Source organism: Capricornis sumatraensis, chromosome 1 (genome assembly GCF_032405125.1).
Source record: "Capricornis sumatraensis isolate serow.1 chromosome 1, serow.2, whole genome shotgun sequence".
In the NCBI taxonomy this organism is placed as follows: Eukaryota; Metazoa; Chordata; class Mammalia; order Artiodactyla; family Bovidae; genus Capricornis; species Capricornis sumatraensis.
This window is the reverse complement of record NC_091069.1, coordinates 74,321,621-74,346,888: the sequence shown is the minus strand read 5'-3', so window position 1 is coordinate 74,346,888 and position 25,268 is coordinate 74,321,621. Positions and strand designations below refer to the sequence as shown.

At 38.7% G+C, this 25,268-nt stretch overlaps 1 protein-coding gene across 21 annotated transcripts in view; it reads right to left on the bottom strand.

The window, feature by feature from the left end:
* Positions 1-25,268, bottom strand: part of NRXN1 (neurexin 1) — a 1,215,464-nt gene that overhangs the window by 27,250 nt on the left and 1,162,946 nt on the right. For 13 of the 21 annotated variants that reach the window (XM_068971240.1, XM_068971223.1, XM_068971278.1 and 10 more), the window contains one exon: positions 2,748-2,835. In XM_068971240.1, the coding sequence (XP_068827341.1) occupies positions 2,748-2,835 (88 nt within the window). The remainder of the gene's footprint in view (positions 1-2,747; positions 2,836-25,268) is intronic. The other 8 variants (XM_068971304.1, XM_068971268.1, XM_068971250.1 and 5 more) reach the window with 1 other exon arrangement.

Genomic DNA, 25,268 nt, shown 5'->3' with positions numbered 1-25,268 from the left:
TCACCAGAAGCTGTCATACAAACACAGTCAATTATGCCAAAAGAGCAACATTGCATGAATTATTAAAGATGGTCTTAAAAAAATTACAGGGAACTGGATAGAAGAATGCAGTGGAGAAAAGAGATCTCACAGAATGTAATATAGAAAGAGAAACCACGCATGGACGATACTCTCAAGACACCATCTAGGGGAGGTAAGATCACAAGAAAAGCCTATGGTGGAAGATGCCATAAAACAACAGACTCTGGTTTAAGCCTTGAGAAGAACTGATGGATTGGAAACTAGGGAATAAGGAAAGAAACACTGAGGCAGGAGGGCAAGTAAAACTAGATTTGGTACAAGAGTATCGTAGCTGTCATCAGATGGGGTCAGTTCCTACTGTGTCTTGAACATCCGGCAGCAGATTTCCAGGCTGTGGAACAAAATCAAAATTCATGCAACAAATCTTACATAGAACACCACAAAGGGGTTTCCTGCTCAGGGAGCTTTTCTTACGTGGTGAAGAGTCTCACTACATGCTAATGAACAAAAAAATAAATGCTACTGTTTCAGATAAGAGAGAAATTAGTAAAGAAAAGAGAAGCAGAAAAAATATCTGGAGTATGTTATTAACAAGCTGCTCCTTGCTTTTGGTGTTATAATATTTAACAAAGCCCAGTGAATAAAAAAGAAGAGGAAGATGACAAAATGGTTTAAAAAAAAAAAAGGAGGGGTGATAATCTCTCTCTTTCTGCATGCCCACCATTCTCTTCTTAGAGCCAGAGACCTAGACAAAGGGAAAGACAGAAAACTAGTCTATAAGGAAAGGTTAGTAAGACCTAGGAGCAATGGCTAGAACGGATCATTTAACTATGCTCAAGAAGGGGGAAAAAAAAGTGACCATTTAAAATGTAATTAGACTTCTTACACTGAAGTTACTAGGTACTCAAGGTGAGGATTCTATATAAAGAAAATATTAGCCTCCACTCAGACAGCAAAAGAAGGATTCAGCCCAGAGGAAAATCAGCAAGTACTATAATTAGTAAGAACCTAGACTGTTTTCAACATTATGTTAAGACACACACATATCAATGTATAACAAACATCAGACTTGGTTTTATGAATGATCCATGCTGGAAGATCTCAGAGAAGATACAAAAAAAGACAGTCATGGTGAGGGACATGAAAACAAGAGAAATGGGGAAAAAAGACACTTGCGGGAGGGATAAGGCACAGAGGTGGACTGACATAAGGGACAAAAAAGCACTAGCTTTTCCTTTTTGACTAACATAGAATGAGAATAAAAAAAAAGAGGGGCCCCAGAACAGTATCAGGAAAGGACCACGTCTGTCTAGACCACTAAAAGGGAATCAGGTCACCTTCTAATAACTGTACATGAAAAATGTTCTGGAGGCTGAGAATTTCGATATGTGGGATGGAGGTGAGAAAAAGAAAGATGGGAAGACAGCCAGGATGGACCTTCAAGACCTTCTCCTGCTGAGAGATGACAGCTGAGCTTCTGTTCCTCATGGGCACTCAGGATCTGCTCTAAGTGCTGACAGTCAGTAGTCATAGCCAGTGGTGCAGGGAAGTGATATTCAAAAGGAGGTAAAACATATGTTTCATGAATCATTTTTTATTGAAATATCAGAATGAGTAGATAAAAATGATATTCTTCAGAAGAATTACACATTGATTTTTTAATTATGATATGAAGTTCTCCTGGGGTAACAGGTGACATCTACAGAAGTCATGAATTATCCCATAGTGGTGAGTCCATACCCACCTCAATGATTCGAACCCTAAACAAGACAATTACTGAATTTTAAGAAACTGCTTACAAAGGAAACTAATGCAAATTACCCTAATCCTTGGTATTATGAGTATGTAGATGAAACTCAGGCTATGATTCATTCATTTTCAGTGTCCACAGCTACCACTTGATGGTACAAGGCTGCAGGTAAACAGCAGTCGCTTAGTCGTTAAGTCATGTTTAACTCTCTTGTGACCCCATGGACTGTAGCCTGCCAGGCTTCTCTGTCCATGGGACTTCCCAGACAAGAATACTGGAGTGGGTAGCCATTCCCTTCTCCTGGGATCTTCTCAACCCAGGGATCCTGCATTAGCAGGCAAATTCTTTACCACTGAGCCACCAGGGAAGCCGTATTTATGTATTAATCATATTTTATCACAAAGAAGGAGGGTAAATTATGTATCACCTAGAGATAAAACACATCAGCTTGAAATTTAGGGAGACATGGGAAGACTCAAACATGTCTCTATTAAATGAATCAAAGACAGGCAGTACCTGTACTGCCATAATACTCTTACTTTCAAAATTCAGAAATATATCACTTAAGATAATTTGCTGGCAGAATGAGAGGTGAAGACTTTTTGTGAGTAGAAAGGTCAAATAATTTTCCACAATGCAATGCAATTTTTAAGCTTTACAGTTTTTACTATAGGTGGCCTAAGGGAGAGCCCCTTAAATAATTATATTGAAAATTACATTGTGAGCTAATAGAATGGGAACAATGAGGTATGAGCCTTGTGTGCTGTCCTCTACTGCTTTTTCTGAAATACATAATCTTGGTGGGTTTTGTTTTAAAACCGTTTTTTTCCCCAATAAATGTAGGGAACTCTATCCATATAAAAACTATAAACTAAGGACTTCTAGATATAAGTGCAGGATTTTTTTTTTAAGGACTATAGCATGCAACAAAGATTTACAGTTGAGCCAAAGAAAGTAAGAAAAAAAGTCGACTAACCTAACCCACCTGAGCTCGGCTCACAGGGGTCAATGTCCTCATCGTCACTGGGACACTCTGCTGAGGCCACAAGGATGTCATCTGTGGTCTGTAAAAGAATCACATTCAGTAGATTACTTTAACGGGACCTAACAGATCTCTTCATCTTTGTCTTGTGGACTAAACACCATTTGCATTTACCTGACAGATTGAGAAACCAAATTCAATATTTCCCTTCCCAAGGACACAGAGCTTACACTCTTCAACATATGTTAGGTTCCTCATGGAAGAATTGGCAATATTTGTGAAACCTTGATTCTAGCTTACTTTTCATGAGGATAGGTGGCAGCCAACTTGTAGATACCCATCCATTTAACTGCACGGTGAAGCTGCACACAGGAGAAGACAGCGGTTTAAAAAACAGCCTGGCAGAAACAGATGATCTGAAATTTATTACAGCCCTGGAGTGCTACAAGGTATGCATCAGTGGGCTTTATGCCGTGCTTGTGCTCGGCTTCCTAAAAGCAGAACAGCTATAACCTTTTATATTCATGACCAACTAGAATTCAATGTATCTTTGAGATATAGCCTGTCTTTATTAGGAAACGCAGATTAAGCAGAGAATATTTTTTCACTGATGCAAAAAGGGAAGCAAATATAGTTCATGGAAGGTATTTTTAAACATTTTTGTTGAGCTTTCACACTCAATTCTAATCTTTGTAATATTCAAAAATCAGGCAATATTTCCCCATTGTCTTTGCCACCATTAAAGTTTCAGAATAAATGATGTAAAATAAATGCTGTAAAATGGTATTTTACAGCAAACAGGATAGAGGTGACAGTTTTCTTTGTGACATTTTAGTTGCTTCATTGCACTTATAGCAAAGAAGATAACCATCAGTGTAATAAAAAGCAGAGTGTGTAAATCCTAGCAGTTAGTCACATAATCAACATATTTACAAGCATTAAAGGCTATTCTTTACTGTCACTTATAAGCAGCAGTAAACTCAGCATAGATATTTCATAGAAACTGAAGGTTTGCATCATATTTGGCTAAAGCTAAGGCAACATAGAGAGAATTGAAGGTACAAGAAGGAAAATATCTCATTTCATTTGTTAAGGATTAAGAGATTATAACTGTTTAGACAACACTCAGAACTGCAATATTGATGAAATCCTTATTGAAAAGTAGAATTATAATAGGAGTCTTAAAGGAAAGAAAAAATAAGAAATATGATAAAGTATATTTTTATTAAGGGAGTATCTAACAGAGGGTAAAGAGTGCTATGCTTAGTGACATTAGTCACTCAGTAATGTCCGACTCTTTGTGCCCCCATGGACTGTAGCCCAGCAGGCTCCTCTGTCCATGGAATTTTCCAGGCAAGAATGCTGGAGTAGGTTGCCATTCCCTCCTCCAGGGGATCTTCCCAACCCAGGGATCAAACCCAGGTCTCCAGTACTGCAGGCGGATTCTTTACCCTCTGAGCCATCAGGGAAGCCCAATAGAGGGTAAAGTATAAATATATAAATATTAAGAGAACAGTGTCACTTTGAAAAATGGAGACAAGGGATGATGTATATTTGTGACAAAAATTAGGCTCAAAATGTTTCAAGTACAAGGTCTTTAATTAAGAATAAGGAATTTGTTCAGAAGTTAGTGCTTCACAATATAACTTTATATAGTATTTTTAATAGTATTTTGAGATGGTTTCACATTATTCTTCTTTTAATTCCTTTTGGCAATTAAGTTTGGAGACCAAATTCATTTATTTCGTTGCTGTCATATTAAGAGAAGAAGTTCAAATGCTGATTTTCATGGAATTGTAACTTTTAATGCCACTGATAGCCACCAGCAATTGGTGTGATAGTCACGTAGGTATCTTTCATTAAAGTGAGCTTTAAAAGGCAAGAACACATCCTTCTTTTGGCACGAGCACGTCTCTCAGGATAACATCCAAACTGACTTGATAATAACAAGTTATTGGATTAAGAGGTCTGCCAGGTCAATTGTTGCAATTTGCCCCGGAACTGATAATCTGCTTTTCAAAAGCCAACTTCGAGTGGAAAGCTACTCTTTTTTTCTTCTTTTTTTAAACTACAGTGGATACTCTTTAACATTAATTTCAAGTTAGAAAAAAATTTCTCATTTTCCTTGAGGCATTTTAACTCTGTCGATGAAATCCCGAAAGGGACGTTGTTTTGTTCTTGGTTGGGGGAGTGGTGGAAGGAGCAGGATGTGGACAAATTCTTTAATGTAGTGTCTTGCATCCTGGCAGTGATGTGGTCCCCTCTCCCTTCCTCCATCTGGGAAGACACTTGGTAATGTCTGGAGACATTTTAGTTGTATCAGCTGGGTGGAGGATGGGAGTAGGTGAGCTACTATTAGCATTCAATGAGTGGTCACCAGGGATGCTGCTAAAAATTCTAAAATGTATGTGACAGCGCCCCCAGCAAAGAAAGATCTGACTCCAAAGTTTCCAAAGTGCTAATAGTGCAGAAGTTGAGAACCTCTGCTCTAAAAACTCAAAAACTGTTCTGTTCCTTGTTTTGCTCATCTGAAAAAATTGGAGAGCACTGTCACTGTTGTTGTAAAGATGAACTTAGTACATGGAAAGTAACTGGAATAGGAGCACCTTTGAAATATTTACAGAAGCTGTGATAGTATCAACATTATTGTGTCACAAATGGAGCACTGATTTAATATTTTTTGCACTATATAACTTAATTTTAGATATTAAACTAGAAGTTGTACATGTGAATTATTCTCAATTTTACATCTCTTGTTAGTTTTTATACAAGAATAGATAGCTCTATTGGTACTTGGTTGAACTAAGTTTCCATCTTTTGCTTCCTAGATTTAAATTCTGAATTGAAAGTCAAACATAAGAAATAAATGATAAAGGTTTCTTCCTAAAAGAAATTCAAAGACAAGAAATGAGTAACTCAGTGTAGTGTTTCAGGCAAACCAAATTATTTAGGCTGCACAAGTTAAATTTTGCTTTAAAAGTCGACCTATTTTTTACATTCCACAGCCTTCTGGAACAATTCCACAGCCTCCTGGAACAATTCGACAGCAAACAGAAAGTGTCAGAATGTCCTCAGTGTTATCTTTCACAAATCACAGTACCTAAAATAACAAAAGATGTCATAGAATAAATAGTACCTCCTATAACACTTTACAGTAGGAAAAAAGTCACCGTACAAATATCACCCTATTGTACAACTATATTTTAGTTTTTAGTGTACTTTCCCTGATATAAACAATATACTTTTTCCATATTTTTCTCTCAGAAACTAAAATCCAGCAACAGTCTTGTGAATAAAAGATCTCAAATCAATAGATGCCTTGATAGAAATCATCACTGTATGAAAAATCAGGAAGTGGCTCAAGTGTAGGGAAGAAAATCAAATTTCACTCCAAGGGCTGAATTAACTAAACACTTTTCTAGCCAAAGCTGTGTAATTTAAATTTAATTCACTGTGTTTGGAATGGTCTCCCTATGACATGCTGTTGAAGAGAGGTAGAAGAAACTCAAATATGTCACATTAATCAATTCTATTCTTCAATATAATTTTCCCTGATGTTTATAACCTTTTTCAGAAAAGAGATGACCTGCTGAAGAAGACAGAATAGTGATCAAGCAAAAAGGCACTGTCTTTTCATAACCATACATTTAGATAAGTGTCCCTAACTGTGTACTTGACCACTCATAGGTCAAAGCGCATGCTGGTCTTCGTTAATTCAGAGTGGTCTGGACATTTCCATGGCCAAAGTTTGTGTTTGTTCAAAATGTCTGCTAAAACTACTTTATGTTTCGTTACCTTTAGGGGAAAAATGACTTGTACACAATTCAAGAATTAAAGGCACTGAAACTTAATTCACATGTTTTATGGATCAATACCAACCTGGTATAGGGGAGGAAAATATACTCAGAATGGGAGGTAAAGGAAGTTTTTAATGTATAGTAAGACATTAGAAAAATCAGGAGGTGGCTGATTTTTAGTTTATTTTACATACTAAATCAACATTAATTTATTTAATGTTCAGAGTTATTAGATAGTGACCATTCAGTGGATTAGAAAGTAAAGAAACATTAATGTATTTTTGTTCTGCAGAGAGACTTTTTGCCTATCACCACATTTAATGACAGAATTTATGGCATATTTACTTTTTGAATATAGCACAATTGCATATCTGTGTGGTAAGAAGATATGATGAGAGAATGGATAAACTTAGTCTGTAATATTATATCCTTGCTCAAAATAGCATTGCTAGACTTTATCCCTCGTGGTAAACAGTTTTGCCGAAGACTGAAACATTCTAATGGAAACCCCTACAAGCAAACTCTACCAGGACAAATCTGCTTTGTAAGGAAAGGAGCACACTTAAACTGTGCCAAGACGTCCACTATGAATTTGATACCCACAAAGAAATTCTTGATTTACTCTAAAATTTCAATTGAAACTTTATTTCTAAACAGTAACAGTATGGGACATCCCTGCTGGTTCAGTGGGCTAAGACTCCGTGCTCCCAACGCAGGAGGCATGTTTATGGTTTTGATCCCTGGTCAGGGAACTAAGAGCCCACATGCCAAGCAGTGTGCAGCCAGGAGAGGGGAAAAAACAAAACAAAACAGAGCAGCAGTCTATTCAGCTATACATCCAAATACAACATAAAATGTAGTTGTCTCGAGCAACGGTGCTCCCTCATTGTAACAGTATTTGGTCTAGTTTCTCACGGCTGTGATGGACGCTTAGACTAAGCTGACTGAGACAACTGATTGAGTACAGTGCCACCTAACATGTGATGTATTTGACTAATTGATGGACACTTGTTCTGGCTGATACTTCTGTTTACCTGAAGCTGCTCAGGAAGGAAGAGAATATTCATATCTGCCTTTCAGCACTGAATCTGACAGTTTTCCCTATCAGATTTATGACTAGGTGAACTTTCCAGAAAAAAATTTTAAAAAGCCAGGATTCACAACTAGTGACACAAACTCCTCAAACTAGTCTGAACCACTGCACTGATAATCTACATAGCAAGAAGTTTTAGGTGGGAGAAGTTAGAGTTTTCACCAAAGGAGAAAAAATACAAATAAAACAAAAACAAAAAACCCCAATTGTAAGACATATATAGAATTCCCAAACAATATGATCAAATCAAACCACTAAAGAAATATATCATATTGGTAATTTTAGTTAATCCTATTTAAAATATAGAAGGACTTTAGAAACTTTGCATATTCCATCATTTCAGTCAAGCTTTGTTTCTTATTTTTCATTTGTTTCTTTGAGTAGCAGATGCCACATAAAGTATCAATCCCGTGCTCAGTAATCTAATAAAAAAAATAATAACCTGAGATCCAATACATGAAGTATCCATTTTAGCTCCAGCACATGAGTAACAAAGAACATGAAGATCAATTGCTTGCTAAGCCATGTCAGTCGTGTCCAACTCTGTGCGACCCCATAGATGGCAGCCCAACAGGCTCCCCCGTCCCTGGGATTCTTCAGGCAAAAACACTGGAGTGGGTTGCCATTTCCTTCTCCAATGCATGAAAGTGAAAAGTGAAAGTGAAGTCTTTCAGTCATGTCTGACTCAGCAACCCCATGGACTGCAGCCTACCAGGCTCCTCTGTCCATGGGATTTTCCAGGCAAGAGCACTGGAGTGGGGTGCCATTGCCTTCTCTGGAAGATCAATTAGTCACCAACAAATTAGTCACTCATCTGGGCACAGCATTTTTTGATGGGCACAAAATATGGTTACTACCTGAGACAGTTTAAGTTGTGATTCACAGCTGCTAATAATTGATTGTGCACATTCTACTCTAAAGCATAGGAACAATTCACTCATTAATAGAAACAATAACAATCAAGCTAATTGCTTATTTTGATTGAAATGTAAGAGTGCTTCCATCTCGATTACTTCATTAAATATTTACCAACAACATGCTTATGCAGAATGCAGGTGAAGGTACTATTACTCTGAGTGTTACAGTTAAGTGCCAAAAAAATACCCGTTTGTAGACTTAACCCAATTTGAATGTTTGAACATTGGCATTCATGAATATTTAGGGGAAAACTGAAATATCCTTGAAAACAGCCAGCTTTCACATTTCTTTTTTTCCCTCAATTGATGCTTTAGGTTATTATAAAAAGTGACTATAAATCAGCTGTCTTCTTGGAAATGACAGACTTGAAAGTCATTCGATTTTCTTCAGAATTGCTTGGCTGTTTAAAATGTATGCAATGGTTTCAGAACAGTGCAAACAAACTGGATAGAAAAACTTACTACATAAAGATATCACGAATGCCTTACTCATTCTAACATGCATTTTTATATGCATTTGATACTGGTCATCCTAACAGGAAAAAACTCCAAAGGGGAAGACAGGGATGTGGAAAGAATGCCATAGAAAAATGAATTTATGAGAGAAAGAAATGAACTGAATCCCTGCTTAATGAAACAAAAAAATTATATTTTAGCAAAGTTATACAAAAGAGTGTTAGTTGCTCAGTTGTGTCTGACTCATTGTGACCACATGGACTGCAGCTGACAAGCTTCTTCTGTCTGTGGGATTCTCCAGGCAAGAATACTGGAGTGGATTGCCATGCCCTCCTCCAGGGGATCTTCCCAACCCAGGAACTGAATCTGGGTCTCCTGCATTGCAGGCGGATTCTTTACTCTCTGAGCCACCAGGGAAGTCCCTGCAAAATACAAACCTGGTATCAGGAAGTTTGGAATTAATCTTTTTTTTTGAAGAAAATTTATCTTTCTTTGAGATACTGATGACCTCTATGCTCATTTCCATTTTAAGCAAAAGCAAGTAGGAGCACTAGCCAAAGGAAAAGTTAAAAGGAAAGTTTAAATTTTCAGAAAGGAATTGGAATAATCTATTCTCTTGGATCCCCATGAATTATAATTTGGGAGTGTAAGACCTCCAAAGAATGCGGGTAGTGGAGCGGAGATGCTAAAAGGGAAACTAGAATGTGCATGTGATTGAACGTACTTCCTCTTGGTTTGTTTTGGTTTTGAACAAAGACCTTTCTGAAATGGATTTGGACATTTCCAAATTAAATAAATAATTACAGATGTTTACAGTGTAAATCTATGCTTCTAGCTGTGTCAATGTGAATCTTTAGTCTAACTATTATGACTGAATAGACTAATTAGTTACACAGGTTGAACTGAAAATCCTTACTGGTAATGAGGCCAAAACAGTTTATAACTGTAAAAGGCCTATGATGGATAGTTTCAACAACATGTCCCCCAAATCAAGTTTTCCTTGTTGGCATTTAACATGCTAGCAAATGGAATCATGCTTTAGTCAAGGAGTTATCTATCTTCTTGGACTGAATCAGACCCTAGTGATCATTAGTCCAAGTTCTTGATTTTACATATTAGGAAACTGAAGCTAGAAAACTAAGTCTCTTTGTTTGATCCCAATTATATTGCAAATGAATAGCAAGGCTATGAGATAATTCTGACTCCCAGTAGATTATGACTGACTGTCATTCCAGGTGATTTCTATCCTTCCATTCATTACTCATCCAGTTATCTACTCATTTATCCATCCATCTCAAACCATTTTGTTTTTTAAAGGGTTTGATGTGATTAAAAAGATACAAAATGAAATAAATTTAAGGTAAATTAAAAGGTGGCAAAGGAAAGTATTGGATTTTACATAAGTAACCACTAAATGTATCATAAAGAAAGCCCACAGGAGTACTGGGAGACATCCACAGCTATTGCATCACTTGATATGGCAGCATATGCAGTGGCACTAAAAAAGGAATAAAATGAATTCTGGAGTTTACCTGTTTACTCCACTTACAAAAATTCAAATATTTATAGAACAATATTTCTGAAGGAAATGGCAACCCACTCCAATGCTCTTGCCTGGAGAATCCCAGGTACGGGGGAGCCTGGTGGGCTGCCATCTATGGGGTCACACACAGCCGGACACGACTGAAGTGACTTAGCAGTAGCAGCATTGCTCTGAAATGGAGTAAACCCAGAAAGTTCTTTACTTGTGTTACTTTTCTTAACTTACTTTTTAAAAGACTTTAAACACCTGGACTCCCATCTCTGCATATAAATGCATAACTAAATTCTTCAGGACAGAAAGAAAATGTAGATTATTGCAACTTTTCCTATTTTTCCCCTTGACTTGGAACATTGCAGGCCACACTGGCTACAAAATTAACTCAATGGACTCTTTGTCTCTCTTCTCATTAATCCTCTGATGAAAACTTCAAAAGTCTCTCTTATTAACTTCTGTTTTCACAACATAAGTGGTAATGAGATATTTATCTTTGTCTCTCTCACATAACCATCATTAGGGTTTTGTCAAATTATCTCATTACATCTTAGGAATAAATAAGTGGAAGTGACCATTTGTTAATAATACTGGTTGCTTCTCCAGTTGCAATCTAAATATGTATTCACTGAGCAGGATGGTCTCATTTACATCATACCCCTAGAACTGGAGGTTTGAAGTCAAGGTATAGAAGGAGCCACAGGCAGCTAGTCATCCAGAACACTTCTTCCCTGCAGGGCAGGACCATGAGAAAAGTTCCCTTGATAGAGCTTTAACTTGGAAATAAATGAGAACTTCCATCCCACACAATCCTTGAAGTATGCGACAGCAAGAAATAGGGATGTGGTTGGAAATAACGTTGATATAATTGACAGCTGGTTTTCTGATTTTTTTTTTTTTTTTTTACCCATTTGTTGTATATCTGCAAGGTTCTATACCAATATCTTACCTAGTATCTGAGCAGCATCTCTATGAGCACTTCTAGCAGAGGGATTAAGAGTAAACGTGATCTGGCTTAACTGTTAAAATGTTACTGTGTTCATGAACTAAGAAGATGGAGTCCTTGCTGGTTATAGTGAAACTGGACTTCCAAGCTTCAAAATCTGACTATTTCACTCCTTGTGATGTGTACTTACTTTGGTTCCTTATATATATTTGGAATATGTTACTGTTGAACTACTTCAGTTTACTTCATTGCATGCTGATCAATAATATGAAATATATATAAAGTCTTGATCTGGGTTTTATAAGTAGTATTACCATCTTGAAAAGGTTTCTGTGTTTGCAGCAGTACATAAGAATATGCACATTATGGAATTGAATCGCCAGTCTATGTCTGACGCAGGATACAGCATGCTTGGGGCTGGTGCATGGGGATCACCCACAGAGATGTTATGGGGAGGGAGGTGGGAGGGGGTTTCATGTTTGGGAACACATGTAAGAATTAAATATTTTAAAATTTAATAAAAAAAAATAAAAAATAAAAAATAAAAATAAAAATAAAAAAAATTAATAAAATAAATAAATAAATAAATTAAAAAAAAAAGAATATGCACATTATATATGTAACTATATATATGTGTATATGTATTATATATACCTGTGGAAAAATGTATATACAATCATTTGTATATGACAAAATAACTTCTGCATCTCATAGGGATATTATGAGGATCCATTTTGAAATGTGTGAAAGCACTTTATAAATATAGAAAGTTCTCTCAAGCAATGTTTATACGCTATTATTACAACTAATACAGAGTTATTTTTTTCCTCACATGACAATATGAAGAACTGTTCTAGGAGTGCTTAAGGAAGGCAGCCAAATATCCACTTAACTGAATATATTTCATTTTCATGTCACGAAATCCTCTTGTCCCCTCAGTTATTCGAATAAGATCTGTATCTCTCACTCCAAATGGCCCTTCATATAAAGGCTGCTAATTCTTGGGAAGATCCCTTTTATGTAGGGATGTGATTTACTTCAGCACCGCTTGCTGAGTACACACGTTTCAATCCCGCTGGTAACCTACAAGATGGGCAGTGCCAGTACACGTCCAGTTCCGTCATTTCTTCTTCTCCAGTCAGAGCTTTGAGAGTTACTGTACAGACGCAGGGCTACTGGAGTTCCCTTGAAACTCTGCTTCTCATTCACTTTTCTGGGACTTACAAGATTGTGACAGTTGAGCTGACTCTGACTTATGCCCTATTATATCTAGAGCAAATCAATGAACAGAAAATAAGAAAAAGAGATCGCTTAGCAATACTGCTAATTAAAGGAGAGACAGAGAAACAGAGATAAAAGGAGAAGAAATGGGGCGGGGGGGAGCTGAAGGGAGAAGAAGAGACTCATTCTAAGTGTGACACTTACATCCAATGCTTCTTATTGTAATGGTTGTATCAGTATTTATAGTTGTAATGTTGCCCATGGTCACGTTCCCTAGATGGATTAAAAATATGAGGATGAACTTTTATAAGACACTGAACAGTACTTTCTTAGTGCATTAGAACAGCAGAGGTATGTGCCTTTCCAAATTGTTTTTAAATCTAAAAGTTTTTGAACTGCCTAGCTATATGTTTTATCTTATTTCATATATTTCTGTGGGACAGGATTTTTTTCTATGATTATAGCCCTTGAACACCTGTTACATTTATCATGGCTCAATAGAGTAGATTTAAAATGTCATCACCATTGACGGTAATGGTTAATTCACAATGGATAGCAAAACATCAACTCATATACCTTAAACAATTTTGTCAATTATACCTCAATAAAGGTGGGAAAAAATCTTATCATACACTAAAATTGGCTTCTTTAACCACCTGCAATTTCAATATCAGCACTTGATGAAAATAATTATGATCGTGAAAACAGAATGAATAAAGTTGAGTGAAGAATTCATCTTTAAAAATAGAAGAAATATTATATGTGGCACTTGAATTGGTAGAATCATTTCAAATGATCTTTTCCTGATGGTCATCCTCTCTAAGCTCACTACATCTGAGTGTATTTTTGTCACAATTGCTTATTTATAACAGCTCATTAAATCTTAAAATAAGAGTGAGAAAGTATAGATTATTTTCCAGGAGTATAACTCCTAAGAGTGGGAGATGAGAATTGTGGCAAAAATCACACTTTTTGAAAGATTTTATCTGCCTTCTACCATCTCTAGAAGTGACAATAAAACTTTATAACTGGTTTTTACATTATACCTCATGGCTGGAGATTTATGGTAGAGAAATAGCAAAAAGTGACATTATCTTTAACTGTAAAGAGAAAATGACTGAAAGTTAGAAGGAAAGAAAAGCTAAAAATGTCTTGCAATAAGTTGGTCTGCCTGCTTTTATGAAGCATCTCTGCTCCTTTGAGAAAGCAATACGATATAGCCTGCTTTGGAGAAAGGTGAAAAAAAAAAAGACAGCTATTCTGTTTTTCCTTTCTTTTCCTAGATAATATTTCCCCAACTCACTCTCCCCTGCACTCTATTTCAATAGTCTTACCCTGTGAATACTTTCATTAGATTATAAAGAAGCTATGCCTTTAGAATGTTTTCCTTCAAATGCCAACTACAGAATGTAACTTTTGTCTTTTTCCTGAAATAAATCACATAAATATGGCTGAGACCAGCCATCAGATAAGTGATCATAGGATGCACTCTTGAAATTTACATCTTTTGATAGATTTTTCCATACACTCACTTATTCACTAACTCATTCATCCATTCACAATCATTTACTGAATACCTTTGATTGATAACAGGTTAAGCAAGGGAGGAATATAATCTGGAACCAGATTTATCTGCCTAGAATTGTTTGGAGAACTTCAGGTGTATGATAAATAGAGCCCATCTATGAGCAGAAAATCTCTCTTTGACCCCTGAGCATGGAAGGGGCATGAGTGTCAGAGCTAAATTGACTAGGCTGAAATTGTAACTCCACCACTTATTAGCTACATGATGTTGGGAAAGTTATATAGCTTCTTTAAGTTTCTTGCTCTGTAAAAATGACATTATTTACACCTGTTTTGCAGAATTTTTATGAGGATGAAATTCTCTAGGGCTAGATAGGCAAGCTGTTTAGCACAGGGGTTGGCACTTAGAAGATGTTATTGAGAGTATTTACTGTGTAAATAGTAAAGCAGGCCCTGTATACATTCTTGCTTTGCTCTCCCTGCAACATCAAAAGAAAAGTTTATTCCTAGCCCTGCTGCTGCTAAGTCACATCAGTTGTGTCTGACTCTGTGCAACTCCATGGACTGCAGCCTACCAGGTTCCTCTGTCCATGGGGTTTTTCAGGCAAGAATACTGGAGTGGGGTGCCATTGCCTTCTCTGATTCTTAGCCCTGGATTCCTGCAAACTTCAGACACAGACATCCCCTTCACAAACTAAGTACAATTTCCTGGCTTAAATACACACATCCATGTTTAAACATCCTATAAGCAGAGTAAATTACATAACTGAATTAAGACTCTTTTAAGAACACCTCAAAAAACATCATAATATTGCCAGTGTATTGAAAAGCCCAGGGGCTTCTCTTTTTTTCTCCCAAGCATTTGTCAAATCCTACTGTTTCAGAGTCTGGGGACTCTTGAGTTGTTTTTTTCCAGTTCTCTTAGAGTAAAGAGAGGGAAACTCTAAGTGGACACAGTCAGATGTGCAGGGGCAAATCACTGCACCATTAGTGAGTGGTAAGTTACCTGCCAGCCAGTTCAGGAGACATGGGTTCCATCCCTGGGTCAGAAAGACCCCCAGAGAAGGAAATGGCTACCCACTCCCGTATTCTTGCCTGGAAAATTCCATGGACAGAAGGAGCCCGTCAGGCTAAAATCCATGGGGTCCCAAAAGAGTTGGATGCAACTTAGAGACTAAACAACAAATTTTATTTAGTTTTGCCATGAATGACCCCTTCTTCTACTACTGTTTATACACATTATTCTTTGTTTAAAAATGTTGTGATAAGTAAAGGTCACATGTAAAACCCTTCTATCTCTGAATGTTTAACCATGTCCTCTTTTGGACAGTTTCTCTCTCTCTCTCTCGCCTTGCATTTACAATCAGTTCCTTTCAATTCTAATATGTTTCCTGGAAGTTGCTATCATGCCTCTCTACCTGGATGAACCTTTTTGCTACCCCACACACCCCTGCAATCCCTTAATCTTATCACTTCTCATTATGAGAACTTTGGAAACATGTAAGTGTTATCATGTAAATAAAAAGACAAGCTTTTCTTGATGGCTTGGTAATATCATTATGAGCATCAGTGCTACTTATAACACAGTAAGGACCTCAGATGCCAAAGAGAATAATATCACTGGCCTGCTCTAGAGGTCCTCAAACTACCCTTCCATGTTTTAGCTGATGCCTACTCTTACTAGTTTTTCTCTTTTGTCTATCACTGTCAGGTTTTAAAGATGCCCTTTCTGTCTTCAAATTTGCTCTTTCATGTCTGCTTTGAGATGAAAATCTAGATGATCAGATAAGCAACATTTTCTAACTATCTTAGAAATAACATCAGAGAAGCCCTCGAACAAGCAAGTCCAGGTGCTTCAGAGTCAAGGTTTATGGCTTAAACTATGCAAGACTTAGCTGCCTCAAAATGCAAAGTTCCTTCTGAAGGCAGTGCATATTGGTGAGTACCCAGTAATATTTTTACTCTGATAATTCTCAAAATGGTTTTTCTTACTTCATTAATCCCAAGAAATTCTACTGGAACTAGACTCCAAACTCCTCAATCTTCCTCCCCGCCCCGCCCCCCCCCACCCCGACCCCTGCCTGCCGCCCAAGGTTTAGTCAAATAGAAGCCAAGCCTCCTTGGTATTCATCTGAGTTTACAGGGAGGGGCATGTGCAATGTAAGAAGGAAGAGGCTGCCTTACTATCTTTGACCACCTCGCTAGCTGAAAGATGGAAGGGGAGTATGCTGGCTTGTGTTTATAGGTGGAACCTGATGCTGACATGCAACGGTTCAACCATATATCCAGAGTCAGTGATTCATTTAATGTATCCTAGAGTGAATACGGAGAAGGCAATGGCACCCCACTCCAGTACTCTTGCCTGGAAAATCCCATGGATGGAGAAGCCTGGTGGGCTGCAGTCCATGGGGTCGCGGAGAGTCAGGCACAACTGAGTGACTTCACTTTCACTTTTCACTGTCATGCACTGGAGAAGGAAATGGCACCCCACTCCAGTGTTCTTGCCTGGAGAATCTCAGGGATGGGGGAGCCTGGTGGGCTGCCGTCTATGGGGTCGCACAGAGTTGGACACAACTGAGGAGATTTAGCAGCAGCAGCAGCAGCAGACTGAATACATTTGGGATAGAGAGAGACAGCCTCTCTGGTGGAGCTATTTTTCTTGCTTCCCACATCCAGGCTTTCACTTGACAAATTGAGGTATGCTAGTATACTGCCTCGCAGTGACTCTCTGCATGGATACTGGAGTTAGACTTGAGTTTAAATCTAGAGTTGTTAGAACTTGGGTGACTCAACCTCTCATCTATAAAATGGGAGGAATGCAGTACTGACCCTGGTAGTATAGTTGTAAGAATTAAGAAGGTCATGATCAATGAAATACTTAGCACTATTCCTGGTTGAGAAATAAAACCTAAATTTTTATGGTAAGGCAAGACAAATTTAAACAAAAAATCTTCTCTGACCTATGGCCTCCTCTCTCCCCAAACTGTGCTTTGTGTATTAGCATTATGCGTTGACGAAACCGGTCAGGAAGCAACAGTTAGAACTGGACATGAAACAACAGACTTGTTCCAAATAGGAAAAGGAGTACCTCAAGGCTGTATATTGTTATCCTGCTTATTTAACTTCTATGCAGAGTACATCATGAGAAACGCTGGGCTGGAAGAAGCACAAGCTGGAATCAAGATTGCCAGGAGAAATATCAATCACCTCAGCTATGCAGATGACACCATCCTCATGGTAGAAAGTGAAGAAGAACTAAAGAGCCTCTTGATGAAAGTGAAAGAGGAGAGTGAAAAAGTTGGCTTAAAGCTCAACATTCAGAAAACGAAGATCATGGTATCTGGTCCAACCACTTCATGGAAAATAGATGGGGAAACAGTGGAAACAGTGTCAGACTTTATTTTTGGGGGCTCCAAAATCACTGCAGATGGTGACTGCAGCCATGAAATTAAGAGACGCTCACTCCTTGGAAGGAAAGTTATGACCAACCTAGACAGCATATTGAAAAGCAAGAGACATTACTTGGCCAACAAAGGTCCATCTAGTCAAGGCTATGGTTTTTCCAGTGGTCAGTGTGGATGTGAGAGTTGGACTATGAAGAAAGCTGAGTGCTGAAGAATTGATGCTCTTGAACTGTGGTGTTGGAGAAGACTCTTGAGAGTCCCTGGGACTGCAAGGAGATCCAACAGGTCCATCCTAAAGGAGATCAGTTCTGGGTGTTCTTTGGAAGGACTGATGCTGAAGCTGAAACTCCAGTACTTTGGCCACCTCATGCAAAGAGTTGACTCATTGGAAAAGACCCTGATGCTGGGAGGGATTGGGGGTAGGAGGAGAAGGGGACGACAGAGGATGAGATGGCTGGATGGCATCATCTACTGGATGGACATGAGTTTGAGTGAACTCTGGGAGTTGGTAATAGACAGGGTGGCCTGGCATGCTGTGATTCATGGGGTCGCAAAGAGTCGGACATGACTGAGTGACTGAACTGAAACTTCCATTATCAGGAAAAATACCCTCTCAACCATAAAGAGTAACATTCTCCTAGCCTCATCAAGGCAACTCCTTAAACAATAGCATTTCTTCTTGATCTTCTAATGGGTCAGATGACCTACCTCAATGCCACTTAGATATGGATTATGTAAACAGTCATTAATATGTCATTTGATGTACAGATCTCTGACTCAAAAAAGTTACATAACTGTACCTTGATTTCTAACCAACAAAACAGTACTGAGAACTTTCTGAAATGCCTTTCTGTGGTTACAATCCTCAAATTTGGCACAAATAAAATTCTCCATGTATTTTTTAAAATCTTTTTTGACATTAATTTTTTGTCAATGTGGGGCATAATAAACAGTAAATAAATCTTAGCTTTTCTCACCTATGTTATTACATATGGCATGCAGGTATGTTTGAAGTACACCTGGTGGCTCAGACAGTAAAGAATCTGTCTGCAATGCAGGAGACCCAGGTTTGATCCTTGGGTTGGAAAAATTCCATGGAGAAGGGAATGGTTCCCAACTCCAGTGTTCTTGCTTGGAGAATTTCATGGACAGAGGAGCCTGGTGGCTACAGTCTATGCGGTCACAAAGAATCAGACGTGACTGAGTGACTAACACTGCAGGTAGGTAACCTCTAGCCTACCAGGAGGCACCACATTTGTCATTTGAGAGGGTAAAACCGAACGTCCTAACAACCACAATAGGTTGACTATCTACATTTGCCCTTGCCTAGAATAATATTGTGAAGCAGGAGGAGAAAATAGTTAAATATTGCATGAAGAATGCAACTGTACTTTCTCCCTGAATTCCTATTTTGCTTTTCAACTTTTAAACTCCACTTTATTTAAAAACATACTTCCAACCATTCCAAAGTATTTTCAGGTTGGAAAGCCTTTTTGTTTCACAATAAGCTAACCACAGGTGCAAACTCAAGGGAGATAGACCTTGAAATTTTAAGTATGTTGCCATGGTGATGGCTTGCAAGATTGTGTATGAGTTTCATCTTAACTCTCAAGCATTCAACCGAGTTCATACGTGGAGGGTCAAATCACTAGGCACACAATGTTTGCCATTCATTGGGTCCTGAGAGGTTTAGAAATAACTGTCTCTGTTGCTTATAGCAACCAGAAATCACAAAAATTCTGTCTATATATCTATTTATCTATCTTTGTATCTATCTAGCTATTTATGCAAGTGTGGAGACCTAGTTATTTATTACCTACTCTTAACTAGCCAGTCTCATCAGTTTGGCTGCTTTAAGTAAAGCAGTATACATAAATTCAACAGTATCATTTACGCCATTGTTACAAAGAGGTGCAGTCCCAATATGAAATAGCTTTAAAATTATTCTACTGAATTTCACATTAATTTCTTCTTCAAAATGGATGTATCCCTATAAGAAGCACGATAATTATTTAGGGATGTTCAATTAAAGCAAATTTTCATTCTAGTGAAATGCGGAGGAATTGCTTTTTAAAAAGGTCCCATCCTATAATGCTGGAAAGAGGATTAAAGTGTATAATTTGAGTCACTGTCAAATGCCCTCCATCCCCAAGCAACACTACCACTACCAAGAGCGGAAAAGCATACAAAAGAAGTAAATGCATCTTATTTGAACTATCAGTGTCTTAATTGCTGTTAAATGTTTCATCTGATGCTTCTGAATTCCAAAACCTTCACAAAGAACTCATGATTCATTGGTAATAAAAGCAGTAATTCTTGACAAAAACATTTTCCTGCCATAAATGGCCTCTACAGAACACTAACATTGGAAAGTTTTAATGTTATTGACATAAGAAATAATTCTTAACAAATTCTCTTCAAATTACAAGACTTTTTCCATCTAAAATGGTACTATGAAAATTAAGCCAATAATAAAAAGATTCAGTCACGGGGAGGTGGGGCGGGCGGTGGGGGGGGAGGTGGGGCGGGGGGGGGGGGAGGTGGGGCGGGGGGGGGGGAGGTGGGGCGGGGGGGGGGGAGGTGGGGCGGGGGGGGGGGAGGTGGGGCGGGGGGGGAGGTGGGGCGGGGGGGGAGGTGGGGCGGGGGGGGGGGGGCGGATGGATTTCTAAGAGTATATAGTTTTTAGATTTCCTAGCAAAAACTTTTGTTGCAAAGGATCCATCAGGATACATAGTGCCATACATAAAATAAGACCACAAAGGACTTACATTTGGTTAGTCACAAAACCTTCACAAAAATGTTGTTAGCTACCAAAGTCTGGCAGTTATTTAAAACTCTCTTCCCACTCCAGCACTCTTGCCTGGAAAATCGCATGGACGGAGAAGCCTGGTAGGCTGCGGTCCATGCGGTCGCAAAGAGTCGGACAGGAGTGAGCGACTTCACTTTCACTACTTTACTTTGACCCATCTTCCAAAACACACACACACATGTTGCAGAGAAGAAGCCTATCTTGACTCCAAGTTGGAACCTCAGACTTGCTTTCCGCTGCTTTTGTTATTAGAATCATACATAATAGCCTGCTTCAGGGGACTCGGCCCCTCTGCTGGACCGTAAACTAAAGTGCCTTTGTTCACCTCCAAGAGAGAGAATCTGACCCTGCCCACCTGTGAGTAGCTACAATAAATAGAAGAGATTAACACAGCCCTCCCAAAGGCCGGCCATTCCTGGAGATGTTTTGCAAGACCGAGGGCCCTTTCTCTTTATTTCCCCACTGCCTCTCCCTCTCTATTCTGCCTTTGGACTCTAGTTTCTAATCGCTTCTCTCTCTCTGACTCTGTAAAAGAAATTGGCATGCAGACCCCAACAACTTCGTTACTTTGAGATATTGGTCTGCCATCTCAGTCAGCTGGCTTTTGAATGAAGTCGTGTTCCTTGCCTCAATACCTTGTCTCTTGGATTTATTGGTCGAGTGTGCAGCAAGCAGAGTGAGTTTGGACTCAGTAACACACACAAACACACACACTCTCTCTCTCTCTCTCTGTCGTTCACACTCCTCGATTTAACAGCTCCTTGATACACTGTGAAACTACGGTAGTGCTTCTCTCCCCTCCCCCACTCTAAAAAGCCTCCAGCAATGCTGGAATTAAACAAATGAGAACGCAATAATTAGCTATGCAAACTGTCAAGTAGATCTAAAAAGAAAAACAACCCAGAAAAACACAACAATCAGCAGTTTCAAGTTCTAACAAGAATCTACACTGAGTTCCCATTTATTTTAAACAAAAATAGATTAGGTCTTTGAAAAATGTTCACTGCAATTTCCATGGAAATAGGGCAAATCAGCTAATGAGTCTCTTACATCTCTAATTTCTCTGATGCTGATATAGTATAAAAGCCTTTGCTCCTCCACTCTTTCCATGTGACTTCTGTTCTACTCTTCCATAACCAGATTTATTCCTAAGGTGAGTAGCATCTAAAATGGTTCCACAGGTAAGTGGGTCAAATCACATGCTGTGACCACCCTAAAACCCAAAATCCCCCGAGTCTCAACACAATAGCTTTATAAGAGGTAACAAAGTTAAATGGCAAGCTGGAAAGTGAAAAGAATTCTTAAATTATCTGGTGCATTTGTGTATGAACAGAAGGGAACAGACATTCCGTTCTTTGGGTGGGGAGTACAGGCTACACAATCTGTAGCTAAATCTCTGGGGATCCTTTACTATCTTCCCCTTCTTATAACCATGTTGAGTCCCTGTGAAGCAACACAGATTACCTCCAACATACACATGCTTTATCTGAAGTGTCAATCTAAGGCTTACATTGACAGTTAATGTCCCCTTAACCCATTATGCAGCCAGTAATAGAATTCTTTTTTAAATCCAGAATTGTGATAAACACAATTGCTTTGAAATTTGTGTTTGCTTTAACTCTTTTATCTTCCAACTCGTAGAACAACTGCCTACTTTATAAAACTGAGATTGTAAGATGGGATGCCTGAAACTAGTTTGGGATAGGGCACCACTTTCTGAGGTCAATCATTATCTACCCCACTGACCTGACACAAATCACTCTCCATTCCAATATAAGTAGGTTAGTGTAGATGACTCCTCAGGTCCCTTTAAAGAGTAACAATCAAGGGCAACACAAGCAAAGCTTCTGGTACAGATAAAGCTCTTGATTTTGGTGGTGGGTATAAGTTACACATGTGATAAAACTGCATAGCACTTTATAGACCCACATGCACACACACACAAAGGCAGGTATATCTGGTGAAATCTGAATAAGTTCCATGATTTACATTCTGGTTTTGTTACTGAACTATAGTTATATAAGATGTAACATGGGGGAAAACTGGATAAAGGGTGTAGGGAACCTCCTGTATCTTTCTTTGCAACTATCTGTGAATCTATAACTGTTTCAAAAATGCTTTAAAATAGATAATACATGCATACATACATAAATATAATAATCTGATTTCATGAAATGTCTTGTTGACCATCAAAGATAAATGCCAACCCAGGGCCTGCTCTTCTTGTTGTTCAGTTGCCGAGTCATATCCAACTCTGCGACCTTGTGGACTGTAGCATGCCAGGCTTCCCTGTCCCTCACCGTCTCCTGGAGTTTGCCCAAGTTCATGTCCATATAGGGCCTATTGCTTTACCAATAAAGTGAAATTCATTGGTTCCAAATAATCCACCTTTCAGCTAAATGTGACGTTTTTTACCTAAAACAAACTAGTGGTTTCAAGCTGGTTAGTGGAACTTGCCTGCTGGTCCAATGGCTAAGACTGCATGTTCCCAATGCAGGGGTCTGGCTTTGATGCCTGGTCAGGGAACTAGATCCCATGAAGTGAAAGTCACCCAGTGGTGTCCTATCTCTGTGAACCTGTGGATTATACAATCCATGCAATTCTCTAGGCCAGAATACTGGAGTGGGTCGCCTTTCCCTTCTCCAGGGGATCTTCTCAACCCAGGGATCAAACCCAGGTCTCCCACATTGCAGCTGTATTCTTTACCAGCTGAGCCACAAGGGAAGCCCAAGGATGCTGGAGTGGGTAGCCTACCCTTCTCCAGTGGATCTTCCTGGCCCAGGAATCAAACTGGGGTCTCCTGCATTGCAGGTAGATTCTTTACCAATTGAGCTATCAGGGAGGCCCCAGATCCCATATGCCACAGCTAAAAGATCCTGCATGCCACAACTAAGACCTGGTACAGCCAAATAAATAAACAGATATTAAAAGTAGCTAGAATATTGACTATTTCACATTGATGTGAATAAGGAAATTGTCATATGACAGGTTGTTACTAGTGGCACCATTTTTGCCAACCCTTCTGTTATTTATTCTTGAATACTGCACCGTAAGGATTAAGACACCAAATAATTAAAAATTTCAACAACATGTCTTTCACTTAAAAGAAAGTTAAAACAAAATAGAAATAGAATAAAACAAACACAATTCTAAAGGAAGTATCAGAGAGTTACTAAAAATTGAATTTCTAATATTTATATGCTGAGGATTCTACAGTTTCCATTTAATAAGCTTCTCCTATGATGAGTAATGTTGCTGTCTATTCCTAAAACCCTGTGGAATCCTATCCATCTAAAAATTAGGCTGTGCTCAATACATTTCATGTCAATGTCACAGAATCCAGTGGATTCTTCTGACCTTCATGAGGTCTAAAAATAATGGCCATTGTCTTAGTGATTTTGTACCTATACGTTAATCAAAGTTTGATTCTTAAGTTTCACAAATGGGGCAAAAGAAAGCAAAATAGATGCCCATAGCTGACTTCTGTAAGAGGTAAAGTAGGTGAAAAGAGGCAAAGCAAGCAGGAAACTATGAAGAAGAGCGAGCAGAAGGAAAGGGGAAAGGTAAGAAAACGCTTCCCTCATGTCAGGGTGGTAGGGGAATCTCAGGAATTCCCTGGTAGCTCAGCTGGTAAAGAATCTGCCTGCAGTGTGAGAGACCTCGGTTTGATCCCTGGGTTGGGAAGATCCCCTGGAGGAGGGCATGGCAACCGACTCCAGTATTCTTGCCTGGAGAATCCCCATGGACAGAGGAGCCTGGCAGGGTCTACTCCACGGGGTCACAAAGAGTCGTATATGACTAAGCACAGCACAGAGGAATCTCAGTTCATTTTACAGATAAGATCAATAACAGAGGTATTTCAGACTTAGAAAGTAGGTCTAATGTCTCACCAGCGAGATATAAAATAGGTCTTGGGTTTCAGAATTCCAGAAAAAGATTTGGAAGAAATGAAGAATTATGAAATTTACAAGTCAAAGTAAATTAATACATCACATAACCTCTACTCCAGGACTAGCCAACTAAAATGTGTCTTTAGCTCTCTTGTGGCAGCGAAGATTTCACTTCTCTTAAACACCAGAGCTTAAGACATAGAACAGGAAAGGTGCCTAGAAGAAGATTTTCTGGTCCTTGAACATCTTTCACCAAACGATACAAGGTAAAACACACAGAGGCATTTCTCAGTCATCTTAATTAAAAAAGGCAAAGAAAGGTGAGTTACCTGCTAGAATTCCTTTAGAACCCAAGCATACTTCTCCCAGAGTTAAGTCTACCGGTTACTATAAATTTAAAATGGTAGAAGAGCTATTCTTGCCACCAAAGAAATGTCACCTATTACCTGGTTCTATAAGAACTGAGTCATTAGCCACTGCCGTTGCTGACCTATGGGTACACCATGAGAATAATTTAGGGCAGAGATCAGGAGTAAGGCATTCTGTGCTCTGGGAAAACTAGCAGAACAGCCCATCAGAAATTTATATATATCTCCAGGAGAAAAACTTCTGAATCTAGATTTTTGCATCTTCCCATAATCAGAAAATCATGAAAACCATGGACTGAGAATATCTACTCCTCATGGCTAGCAGCAACCTTCTACTGTGATGTGTGCTTGACTGCCTATGTCCCTTCACCTAACTCATATATACTGACCTACCTCTTTGGAGCAATGTCTCAAAGCTATCTGAGACGCTGCCCCTTGGCTATAGTCCTTGGTAAATCCCCCAGTAAAAGTGAAACTCACAGTTCTCATGTTCTGCTTTTTTTTTTTTTAAAGTTGACAATCCCAATAATTAGCCAAGAAAGATACTGGACTTAGA